At 21.1% G+C, this 14,043-nt stretch overlaps 1 protein-coding gene across 1 annotated transcript; it reads right to left on the bottom strand.

The window, feature by feature from the left end:
• Positions 1-767: 767 nt before the first annotated feature.
• Rsod (superoxide dismutase family protein Rsod) lies at positions 768-12,671 on the bottom strand. Its single transcript, XM_011498963.1, has 19 exons — positions 12,554-12,671; positions 11,937-12,156; positions 11,634-11,799; positions 10,543-10,765; positions 9,672-9,948; positions 7,047-7,312; positions 6,523-6,706; positions 5,689-5,931; positions 5,483-5,573; positions 4,763-5,013; positions 4,318-4,492; positions 3,273-3,544; positions 2,741-2,852; positions 2,399-2,485; positions 2,028-2,162; positions 1,454-1,728; positions 1,108-1,232; positions 862-1,035; positions 768-781 (listed from the first exon to the last, which is right to left on the bottom strand). The coding sequence occupies exons 1-19, from the start codon at positions 12,594-12,596 to the stop codon at positions 768-770; spliced, it is 3,333 nt and encodes a 1,110-aa protein (XP_011497265.1). The 5' UTR covers positions 12,597-12,671.
• Between the last annotated feature and the right edge of the window lie 1,372 nt (positions 12,672-14,043).

Raw genomic sequence — 14,043 nt, 5'->3', positions numbered from 1 at the left:
AAAAAGTATTGTTTATTATGTTTCTTTAAAAACATTTGCTTACTTTTTTATTTTCCAAATTTTCATATTGATTTTTCACTGAGAATTACAATTCATTAATCATTTAAAAGACAAATTATCTATTTTTAATAGATTAAAAAAAACAATAACACATGAACAAATTGGTATATTGTCATAAATTTTTTTTATAGATAATAAAATTCTTATGCATTATTATGATTTAATTATTAATTATTGAAATCATTTTAACCTTTTTTGGAATAATATTTTCCATTATCTTTATTTTTATCTTTTTATTGTTTTTCATTTCTAGCAGAAAACAATAAATTAATTTTTCAACAGTAATACAATTCTCCCAATATTTTCTTAAAACGCTATTATTTATATATTATTGTAAAATATTCAATTTCATAGAATATTATTAGTTTTGAACTAACAAATTAATTGTATTTGTCATTTCATAGATACATATTTTAGTAGATTTTACGATACGTATTGTTTCTGAATGGTCAGCATATTATATAATCACTACAGAACAAAGTTGAATTAATCACTTGTGAATTATTACGATATTTATTAATTTTAAAATACCAACAGAATTACTTATCTACATATTTATTTAAAATTTTGATTAAATGCTTAATTTTATATTCTCATTTCCTACAAAGACTGTACTATGCAGTAAATACAAATTAAATGTAATTAATTACAAAAATTAATTAAAATGTGCCAGAAATATTAAATTAAAAAAAATGAAATTATGTTTTTTAGAATACACAAACTAATACAGATTTAATGAAATATAGTTACTTATTGAAAAAATATATTACAAATAATTAAATTTCAATTTAGATTGCTTACTTGTCAAAATATCTGCACTTTTTTCAATTAAATTACGAATTCCACAATGACGATATCCTACGATATTTTTATGCTTAAATTGTACATAACCAGGTGTAGTTAAACTTGGTGCTTCAAGCTTACCAGTATACATCAATTTGCTAAAATCTTGCTCTAGTTTATTAGCAATTGGACCTTTTAAATAGATAAAATTTATTTATTGTGTAAACCATATATAATTATTAACACTAGTAATATAATTATTACCTTTAAAATGCATTAAAAATTGAATGCAGCTGCTATTGTGTAAAATTTTCGTTTTTCTACTATCAATAGATAACATCCATTCTGGAACTCCCATTATTTGTCTTATCTCTTCTAAAAATTGTGCTCTAAAATAAATCAATATGTATATAATCTATAAAAACATTTAATATCATTTTTTATATGGCTACATTCAATGATAGAACTTTAAAAAATAAAAGAGTAAGATAATAAATTTATAATATATGACCACTAAAATTCAATACTTTGAAAACATCATGTTGACAGAGATTAGTTATAGAATTGTTAATGTTATAATTACTAAAACGTTAGCCTCATATAAACTTACGCCACAAATCGTGATGATTTACTTATAATAGCATATTTAACTATGTCATTATCTAGTTCAATATTAGCACAAGCAAATTTATTACTGCTAAAGTTACTATCCAAAATGATTATTGATTTTCCTACAGCTGTAATTGAACCTCCAAGAGGAAAGTTCTGATCTACAAATACTTTTCTCTCCAAACCGATATCGATTGGTCCTAAACGCGCTGATATGTCACCTACATCACAGCGTAATGGAATATCTGGTCCACATTCTTGCATATATAGATTCTGCTAAAGTACAAGGATAATGCTTGTTAGTTTTTTACCTACTGTATTATATACTATAAATAAGCTACTATATAAATCTGATGTCTTACATGAATTAATAAATATGAAATATTATAATTAAAAGAACAATGTACAGCATATAGAAAACTACATATGCCTATATGCATTCTTTACTTTTTAAATTTAAATAGAATTAGTTTAAATAAAAAATTGAATTTATTTTTGAATTTTATGAATTTATTATTATTTTATCCCTTAAAATATAAAACAAGCATTTTTTAAATCACTTAATAAACTATTACATTTAAAGGATCAGATAATTGTGTGAAATAAGGATTCCATCTGTATCCTCCTGCTATACATCGCGTATCTTTGGTTTTTATTGAAGCGTCGATACCTATAGGATTAATATATATAGCCCAATTGTGATTTCTTGTCTGAAATATACAATTACATTTAATATATTGTATAAAACATAAAATATTTATTACTTAATGTATATATGAATAGTTAACATAAACAAAAATATTAATTAAGTAAAAATTAATTATTTCAAAATATAATCACAGTACATCAACTATATAATAAAAAATTATATATATATTACTCTAGATGAAATCATAAAATATTCAAATATTAATTGTATTTATCTTAGTCCAAAGATAATACTTACAACATTGCGATTATATTTACCAGGATGTCGTAAATTAACTTCAATAATAGTATCACTTTGACTGCCGTCATTATAAATTAGCTGTTTCTATAGTATACAATTATAATTAAATTATTCTTTTAAAGAAATTAACTATAAATTATATGTTAGTAAATCTTTGTTTTCTGGTATTATTTATTATTATTATATCTAAATAATAAAAAATTAAATATGAAAAGTTTAATTGTATAAATAAAGTAATTATACAAAAGTATCGTCATTTGTTTTTAATGATTTTATAGATTTAGTAAATTTATATACTTTTGTGATAACAATTGTAAATAATAATAAAAAATAAATTACCATTCTAATGTATCCATATGCAAAACCATAAGGATGATGGAAAGAGGCGATAGCTTTTAATTCCTTAGCTTCTAAAGGAGCATATTCTCGTTCAATAGTTGTACAAGTCAATCTGTATTATAACAAATATTAATATATATACAATTCAATTATAAAATATTTCAATTTTTATTCAACATTTGAACTAATTTAATATTATAAAAATAATTTTGCTAATATTGTAATTATATTTAAAAATTTTAATTTATAAATTATGAATCTAGAATATTCTACTATTATTATGTATTATGTTTATATTTAAGTTTATGTTATTTTTAAAAATTCAAATTGATTAAAAAGAGAAAAAATTATTATATGATCCAAAGGTATTAGAAAATAAAATTATGTGCTTAAGTATTTATATATAAGAGATCAAAAAGAATATAAAGATACATAGTAATAAATATTAATTAACACAAATTATATTTCATGTGACAAAAAAGAAAATTAATTATACAAAGTTAATTAAAAGTTCTTGTATTAAAAGGTCCACCTGGTATTTTTTTCTTTCTTATATATAACGACGCTTCGTCCCAGTATGCTCCATAACCCAAAAAGAGGTAGTTGGGTATCCTTGAAACTAGCTATGAACCTCTGATGTATATTCAAGATACCAAACTTTCCACTGAGATCACCCATTGCATACTGATCACTAGTACCTGTTGCTGGTGGCGGAGTCATACTTGCATTTACATTAAGGGGGTTCCATTGGCCGTAAAGTGAAGTGCTCTCACATGGGAACTCTAAATCTATTTCGACTGGAGTCTATTGAAAATATTAAAATTTCATTATTCACTGATAATTATTCTAAATATAATATATTTTATTTCAAGAATATTCAAATTGAATTTTCTTTATAGATAATAAATAATTTCAACTATATTTAATTTTTTAAATATTTTAAATATTATATAAATTCGTTCAATGACAGAAATATAAAAACCAATGTTTTTTAATTAAGATTTTTAAACACACTGAAACATTTTTAACTTAAATAGTATAGCCCATTAATATATGCAATTAACTTATATGAATGATTATTTGGTAATTAAAGTATAATTAAATTAAAATTTATTCAAATGTATCGAAACAATTTAAAAAATGTAGGGCAAAATGAATACAGAGCAAACATTTTTTTTAAGACATGCTCTTTAAAGTGTTCATTAAGAATGGACATATTCAGATTAAAAAAGTAATATTGACTATGAATGATACAATAAAAAATATAAACAAATATAATTGATAACTATAAAAATATAGAACATTTGAAAAACTTTTTTAATTTTAATTATCATAGAGTACTTGTAAATTAATAAATTATAAAAATGAAGTCATTACATATCAAAATAATAGTTGTAAGAACTGTAAATTTTTATTTCTAATTTTTTTTTCGATATTAATTTTATTTAATTTTAATTAAAAAAAAAATTTTTTTATCTGCAAAAACTAAATAAGGATGTTAATATTAATTTATAGCAAATTGAACTGATTATTTAACTTCAATTTATCTAATTTTAAGTGAACTCAAATATAATTACCATATGAATATGAAATCCACCCATATTAATATTTAAGTCTTCAAGATTAATTTTAATATTGGTTATATCGTATGGGCTTTCTTGGATAAATTTCAAATTTCCATTTATAGTTATATTTTCTTCATTGCTAAACCAATCTTTAGCCACAGCTTTTTGTCTATGCATTCTGGTTATTCTAAATATATTTAAATAAAACAAACATGACTAAATAAAATAATTTTTTTACGTTTAAACGAAATTATTTTTTATTATAAAGGCTACCCATTAAATCTTAATATTTATGTTATAATAATAAAATAATTAAAATTATTATTATACTCAATATTCATTAAAAATATATTATATATTTGGAATTATGAAATATGAATTATGAAAGTTTGCTTTCATATAAGTGTTTTTAGTAAATTTTGATTTAGTATAAAAATATTTTGGTTATACTGCTTACATAGAACATGCTAGACGTTCTCCTCTAACATTAGACTCACGATCATCATAAATAACTAGACTTTTACCTATAATACTCATTGATCCCGAAAGTTTGATTAAAGGATCAGAAAAGAGTTTTCTAGTCAATCTCAATCCGTTGATTTTTCGTCCAGCTATATTAATTGTACCGTGTCTAAAAAAGTCGCCTATGCGACAAAGAGTCATATCACTTACCGAACATTGATGGATATGATTAGAATCCCATTGAACCTATAAATGTTTAAATATGTTTATACTTAATAATCAATTGCTTTTATGCAGTTTTTTAATTTCAGAATTAAATTAAACCAAATAATAAATTTTGTAATAAAAGAAAGGTATTAAATTGTGTTTTTGGTATTAAATTTCGATGATGTGTGTCTAAATATTAAATGAAAATTTTTTTAAATGTTAAAATTATAAAACAGTACTTATAATTTATATTTATTTATCAATTTATTTTTTGATAATTATATATTTGTCATATTTCTAAATAAGTTATCATTTATACTTAATTCTTTACCATAGCAATTAATGTAATATTTGAAAATTATATTAATATAAAAATAATTATACATTTATTTTAGTATATTATATATATATATATATATTAGTATATAATATAATATATACTATATTAGATATAATAAATATATATGAAAATATACTGATTTAATTAATTTAATTTATTTATAAGAACCTTGTAGGGATTAAAGGGTGCACCTGTGCTCATACATCTTGCTGTCCAATTATAATAATCTCTTCCAGGTGGATTATCATGAATCATCCAGCTAAAAGAATGTAATAAAATAGAAAATTAAATTAAGTTTAAAACATATTTTAACATAATATATCATTTAAATGTGGAAATACATAATAAAAGAATGCAGTATTTAAACATTTTACCGGTGATCAAAAGAATCATTTAATATACTACCATCAGTATGTATCAAATTTTCTATAATTATTGTAGTATCCATTTCTGGTTCATTTCTTGGTTGTCGAAAAATAATTTTACCAACGATAGGATAACGAAATATCACTTCAGCTGTATTCATTGGCATTTGACCTGCATTTTCTGGTAATTGTACAGCAAATGTTCCACAAACCCATGGAATGATGCTTATTTTGTCATTAATTTCGTTATATCTAAACAAATTATGCAAAATATATGGAAATTGTAAATTGTAAAGAAAACCTACAAACATATGCTGAAACATTCAAAATACTTTATATTTTTAATTTACAATGATGTTTTTTCATTTATATTATTATTAATTAGTGACAACATATAATTTTACAGTTTTTAATTTTATCATAATAAAGTGATATATATATATTTGTTTTATTTAACTAAGTCAATAGGTATTTACTAGATTGTATAAATTATTATACAATAATAATATATTTCTGTATATAATTACATATGCATACAACTGCTTTCATATATGTAGTGAATTTTGACATTGTCTTTCACTATTTTATACGTTTACATAATTCTGAGTTACTAAATAATTAATTTTTAAAGATACACACACACACAATTGAAATTTAATTATTACTATTTAAAGATCATGTTTTTAAAGTAATCATATTTTCTATATTTATTATTTTTATATTTATTTAATGTATAAAATAGTAATTTATAAATTTAAACTTTGTAATAAATTTGATAAGAATAGTTTAAATTAATTAAAATTAAAATAAAAATATAAAGTCAATTAAAAAAATTAATTTTACTTGTATACAACTAGAGATCTATGAACAACACTGTTTATTCCTGATAAAGGAAGATATGTATCCCAATATATTCCACTAAGTTTTGCACTACTCGGAAGAATATCAAAATGATGTGATCCTTCTTTATGACCTTGAAGTTTTCCTGATAAATCACCAACAGCATATTGGTCTTGAGTACCATATCCTAAAGATAATTAACAATTAAAAATAGTTGAATGCAATATTAAATTTCTCTTAATTTGTCTTAATGCCATATCTATATTAAAGATTAATTTTAATAATAATTAGTATTCGAATTTATAATGTTTATATATTTCATCAACATGTAATAAAAATGATAAAAATACTATTTTTAAATTATTTTAAATTATTAAAAAATTAAATGTAATTGTATATATTTGTCTCATTTGCGTTATTTAATAGATTTTTTAAATATTCTTCAAAATAATATTGTAAAATTAAATATAGTCTAAAAAACAAATTAAATGTTTCCTGCAGTACTTTCACCAATTAAAAATGTTTACCAGCTGGAGGAATTTCTTTATCATAGATTTTTAAGGGGTCGTAGACGTTTTTGGTTGTTAAACATGGATCAATAGTTTCTTGTATTAACTTATCAGGTTCTATAGGTAATTCATGAATTCGGTAAGAAGCAACTTTCGTTTCGTATCGTAGTCTTGTTTCTAGATCATTAATAGGCATTAATGATATATTTACCCACGTAGGATTGAACGGATTTTCTTGAACAAGAGATACATCACCTTTGATACCTCGAAAATTCACAATCGACCTGTAATTTCATGAATTGTAAGTTTAAAAATAATTCGCATTTAAAGTCAAACAAAATAAAAAAGGATTATTTTCTTATATCGTTTTTAAAAATTGTTAATAAGAATAATAAACTTCAGTTTCAATGTATTTTATTATATAATCTGAATAATGTTAAATTTTAAACTACAATATTATCAAGAATACAAATAAATCTTCATCCTGTTTTTACATATTGCCAATGTATAATAAGTTTTTATTATCTTATAAAAATTTTTGTAATATTAAAAATTGCTCTTATATAGTCAATAATCATTTCAAATTTAATGAAGCACATTTACAAAATAATTAAAATATTGTGTCGTATTTACATTTATCACCATTTTAATAAATTGACAGTTTTAACCAAACACTTACAATAACTAGCCACATTATAAGTTGTAAAATATAGCAATATATATTTTTTAAACTATTATGAATCTTATTTATACTGTTAATAAATTAATTCCAACAGATATTAAATAATCTGAAATTTAATAATGTGATAATAAATTTAATAATTACTTTTAACTATATATTTCCATTAAATCTTATATTATGTGGAACTATGATGTGTAGGTGAATGTGTACATGAATCCGTCTGAATGATACTACATTCTGTCAAGTATTTAAAAATTTCATATTTATAAAATTTATATAAAATTATATAATGGTTTGTTATACTTATAAATTGTGGGATAAAAACCTAAAATAAATAGCTTAGCGCAGAAAATAAAATACTTTTTTTATTTTGGCGATATCGGATAATTAATTATCGATTAAGTTTTCTTATCATTTACTACGTATTATGTAAAATCTAATTTGATAACATAAATAACCAATTTTAGTTGAATAATGAAACATAACGTTGGATAAAATCAATTTATTATTTAAAATACCTTTTATAATTGCGTTAAGTAATGATTTTCATTTATTTAAAAAATTGCTTGTTTTATTTTTGAAATGAGTGAAACTTTAAAAAACCGATCTTCTAAATCTTTATTAAAAAAAAACCATAATGATATTAATAATAAAATTCACAATTAAAATGACACCGAATTTATGCGCAAACATTAAAAAACAAATAAATTGATAGTTTAATTAAATCGATGAATATTATCAAACACTTATAGAATCTTTTGAAAATGGTTTTATTCATTTTTTTTTCAATAAAATCTAAAAATGTATACAAAATCTATATATATATTTTTTAATGCATCTGCATAAGATAATTATTTAATATAACCATAATTATAAAAGGTATGGAATTTGTTAATTAACCATGTTAAACTAACATCTCAATATACTTTTGTTTTAAATTTGAATTTTTTACTACATTATTAAAATTGTTTTTCACAATACATATTGAATCAATAAAAATTTCTTTTTATTTATATAATCAAATATGATTAGCACTAATGTGAAATTTTTCAAATATTCACAATTAACTTTCTTTTTATTTATTCAACAAAAAAAAAAAATATATTGAAATCTTTACTATAATATATGATTTTATAAAGAAAGAATTTTTCATAAAGAGAAAGAAATAATATACAAATAGTAAATATCATGACATTACAAATCAACAAGTAATAAAGAAGATTGAATTATATTATTTTCATTAACTACAATAACTCCAAATTTACGTAGACATATGGAACAGAAGCATATCAAATTTGAAGTGAAATAAAAACAAACTCCTTTTAAATGCTCATATGGTTTAATCTAAAACAGGTGTTCAATGCAGTATTATCTAGAAAAATTTCTTATAACATTGAGTTAAAATTAGTTATTTATACAGATTCAGGATATTGATAATAATTACAAACTTATAATATTATAAAATTTCAGATAATGGCCATATTTTTAAGCAAAGCAGTATAATGTATAATACCAATCAGTGTCAAAAAGAAAACATGTTCGCAATTTTCCTACATCACAACTCTAAAAATATTTTAATACATTGTAGCCATTATAAGAATTTCACTATATAATTAATATTCAATTGAAACATAATTAAAAAATATAAATTTTTTCATTTTTAGATATTATTAGATAAATTAAGGATTTCTTTGCTTCTATGTAGCTTTTATAAAAATTATATTTTTGAATAAAATATTAATTTTTGATGTAAGGATATATATATATATATATATATATATATATATATATATATATATTGAATACTATTTAGAAATAAATATTTTAAATATTACATATATATAGTACAGCAACTGCATCTTTTATAAGAATAATACTTATCAATTAAACTTTAATATTTCAATATTAACATAATATATTTCGTAAAGAATAATTAAAAATAAAATATAAATGATACTCACTTTACTATAATTGATTTTCGCAACTTAATTTTGGCGCATGCTAAGAACAGATCCTCATGGGTTGGGTGAAAGATAACCAAATAAAGAATGCGGGATGATTCTAAATCTACTGATCGCAATACAAGCTCAGGATCGCGGTAAGAGCTTCGGAAAATCATACTACTACGTGAGGATATATTTAGTTTACCAAGGCGTGTATCAATATCACCGATAGACTTTCCGAAACCGGCATTGTCTGGATCAAACACAGTTTGCAAACTGTTGCATGATATTCGTTCTGAAATTTATTAATTCATTTATTATTTCAATGAATTTTGAAATACAGCCAAGTATAATGAAATTTTATTAATTTTATATTATATTAATTTTGTAAATGTTAGTTTGTTTCAATTTTTTATATTTCATTTAAATCAAAGACTCCAATCGCAAATCATTAAAAAAAAGTGAAAAAATAAATTCTGAGTTCATTATTAAATTATAAGTTCTATACTCCAAGATGATATAAAGATGAATAAAGCAATTTTAAATGTGTGATAATACAATACTCATAATTTTATATACAGTAATTTCTTTTCAATATCATTCATATATCATATATAAGATTAAATTTGCAAAGAAGATAAAAAAGAAGTTTAATATAATTCTTGAAAATGAAGCATACTATATAAAATTGTTTAAATAAATGGAATTAATATGAATTGTACTTACATTATAATTCATACAAACATTTAAAAAAAATATCTGTAATTTAATAAGGTAAAGTTATAGGATTAAAGTTTAATATTGAGAATTGTCAATTGCATATTAACAATAATGAAAAAAGAATGTATATAATTTCATTAATATACTCAAGGAAAAAGAAAATGTATACCTTTCCCACTATCAAATATATCTGTAGCATAAATTTTCCACCGATGTTCGGTCAGATAGGCATCTTGAGATTTTTTATCATTTAAGTATAGCAAATATGTATAAATGATCGTATCCATAGTATATTTAGCACTTTCAATGCCAATCCAACGTAACCAAACAGATCCTACAATGGAACCATGAAACCGCGCTTCCGCCACTTGCTCAATATTTTTATCCAATACCTATATTTTTTAAGATAATTTGATTGATCGTATATGACATATATATGATATAAAATTTAAAAAAATTTATATAATTTTTTCTTAATTTTTACTGGAAAAAATTAGGTTTTGAACTATAATTTAGTCTCCTTATATATAATCTAATATATAATCCTAATATATAATCATCCTAATATATAATCTACAAATTATTAATATTTTTCTTTTAATGAATTGCTTTTAAATAATTGAAATTAAACTAAAATAAATTAAATAAATAGATTTTAAAAATTAATTTATTAATTAAAAGTTGATTATTTAATGTTTACAAATCTATTCAATTTTTATTACAAATATTTTGTATGTATTGCATTATTATATATAAATCATATTTATTAATATACTAATACCTAGTTATTAATATACTATTTACTAATCATTATAAAATGATAATAACAATTATATTATTTCTAACTCCTAATATTTAAATCTTCCCTTAATTTTTACTAATGTAATCATTCAATAATTAAAGGTTATATAATTTATAGTATTAATAGCTTATTACTTTATATATTACAGAAATACAGTGTTGCATAAGCAAACAATAATCTTTCATCTGCAATTATGTTATTGATAGCTATTACAATTATTAGATATATGGTTAATAAGAACATATGTAAACAGTGAACATATGTATCACAAATAGTATTTTAAAAATACATATTATATAATTAAATAATCAATCTTATCGATCATAATAATAATAATAATAATAATAATATATAGGAAAGTATCATAAAGTATTTATAAACGTACTTTCTAAATAATATTAATTATAAAATCTGATATCTAGTACAATACATTGATTATGTAAAACTTTGATTATTACCGTAATTGAAGCACAAGTAATACGTTCACTATAGGTATCTTTTAATAAAAGCCCCTTTCCCCAAAGGTCTTTTTCACTTGCTAAATTTAGTTTGGTCATTTCAATTGATGTAGTCTCATTACCAGGAAATTCTAACGGACCAACTAATTTTGTTAAATCAATGATGCTTTAAGAAAAAAATTATTATTAGAAATTATAGAACTTATACAAAATATATAAATAACTTAAAGAATTCCACTAACTTTTAATTATATTTAATTATCAAAAAATACAAAAAAATATTATTATCAACAAAAAAATTACCTCTTTCCAAGATATTTGTTATCACAACGATTTTCTAATGTGGTGTAATCCACTGGAAACTCTTTAATAAACCATAACCAGTGTTGATCTGGGTATTGAAGGGTTGGTTTAAGTGCTAAGCATATTCGAATTCCATTATTGGTAGGTTCAAACCTAATTTCTCCATGTAGTCCACCAGATGAAATATATGCCACCAACTGTATTGAGTTTCCAATTGTCACTACATGAGTGAAACACATTTTAATAAGTAAAAAGTTATATATATATTATATGTATGAATTCAGTTTCTGACAATCTAATATATAAATAAACTATTTAAATTATTTTTGGAATTATCCAATTCATTAAAAATTTCTGAACAAAAAATTTATAATGTATATTTCTTCCTTTAAATAGCACTTTCATCATAAATAAACGTTAAATTAGTTTGACAAAAAAAGTTAATAATATTTATTTATGACTACTATCTAAATTACATGTTAACTATGTTATAAATAACAAACATACATTAACCTTGATACAATTATACGCATTTTATTTCAAAAGCAGAAATAAGCGAGGGTAATTGTAAACATAAAACCTAGTTTTAAAGTACTCAAAGTTTACTTGAAACATACCGTACGATAATCCAAACAAGAACCACCAAATACTTAATACCATTCTCAACGCAAATCAATGAATACTATTGTTTAATATGTCCTTAACTATAAACTTGAATTTTCTTTTTGAGAAAGTTATTTTTATTGTTTGTGTTTTGTACACGGGATGATTTATTAATTATCTTCTACACACAAAAATATGATATTTCATAATTGCTCTATAAAGGAACACACTACACCAATGGCGGAACAATACCTTCATCTTTAGCATAATAAAAATTGTGTTTGTAAAAAGTTCCATCACAACATTACAATGGATATATTTTTATTCTAAAATTTATTTAGAGAAAAATTCAGAATTTATTTTATTTTTAAAAATTATTATTTATAAGTTATCAAAGATACTATATAACTTTGATACTTCATAAATCTATGTACATTAAATTATAGTTGCATTAAAATATCGATACATTATACATAAATTCAATTAAAATTATAATTATATTTTTGTCAAATTTGACAGATTTGTTTTTATGGCCCCGATATTGTATTATACAAGAGTTTCAAAGTTACAGTATACAAAATGCACCATAAAATTTTTTTAACTCTAAAATCATATTAAACAGATATGTTTATATATAATTTTTTTATAAAATAGTAAATATTACAAATAAATTATATGTAATTTCAGTTATTTTTACTTTATTATTAAAAATGATTAAGCTTTTAGAAATACTGTTTAAATATAAAGTATATTTTAATATTATTTTATATATCAAAAATATATAAAAATAAAAATATAACAAATAATATATTATCAATAAAATGAAATCTTACATATTTAAAAAAAAAATTATTCATGCTAATGATTTGGTATTTTTAGATTGAATAAACAATTATTCAAAAAACTAATTCAAAAAAATAATATACTCAATAAATAAATAGAATCATTAAAGCTATGTATTGAATAGTATAGAGTATATACAATGTTTACAGTATTTTCTGAGTTGAAAGAATACAATATAATTAAAAAATATTTAAATATTATTTATAAAGCAATTAATTAAATTCATCATTAACCAAACAATATGTAATTTTAAATACGATTTTTTTGTATATCAATCTATTGCATGGTTTAAAAGTATCTAATATAATATATTTAATTTAAATATATTAAATTTAATATAAAAACAGCGTATAAATAATTATAATATTTATAATTTCTCGTATACCTATTTAGCTTTGTTATTACATAAATAAGAAATACATATCAATTAATGACTGAAAAAATCAAAGCGTTTTATTCATTTAACCTAACAGTTATATGTGTATCTCATTAAACCAAAAGAAAGTTCAAAGATGCCAAAAGTGTTGCTACTAATATAATATTCAAATAAAATATTAAATTAATTCTTGTAAATTATCATTTAATGAAAAAAATGAACAAATGTTTATTGAGAAAGTATCTAACTATAATTGGCTTTAAAAATATCTTAACCTGGAATTGA

Source organism: Ceratosolen solmsi, unplaced genomic scaffold, assembly GCF_000503995.2.
Source record: "Ceratosolen solmsi marchali unplaced genomic scaffold, CerSol_1.0 scaffold30, whole genome shotgun sequence".
NCBI classification, from domain to species: Eukaryota; Metazoa; Arthropoda; class Insecta; order Hymenoptera; family Agaonidae; genus Ceratosolen; species Ceratosolen solmsi.
The sequence above is the reverse complement of the archived record's forward strand: the minus strand, read 5'-3'. Positions and strand labels throughout refer to the sequence as shown.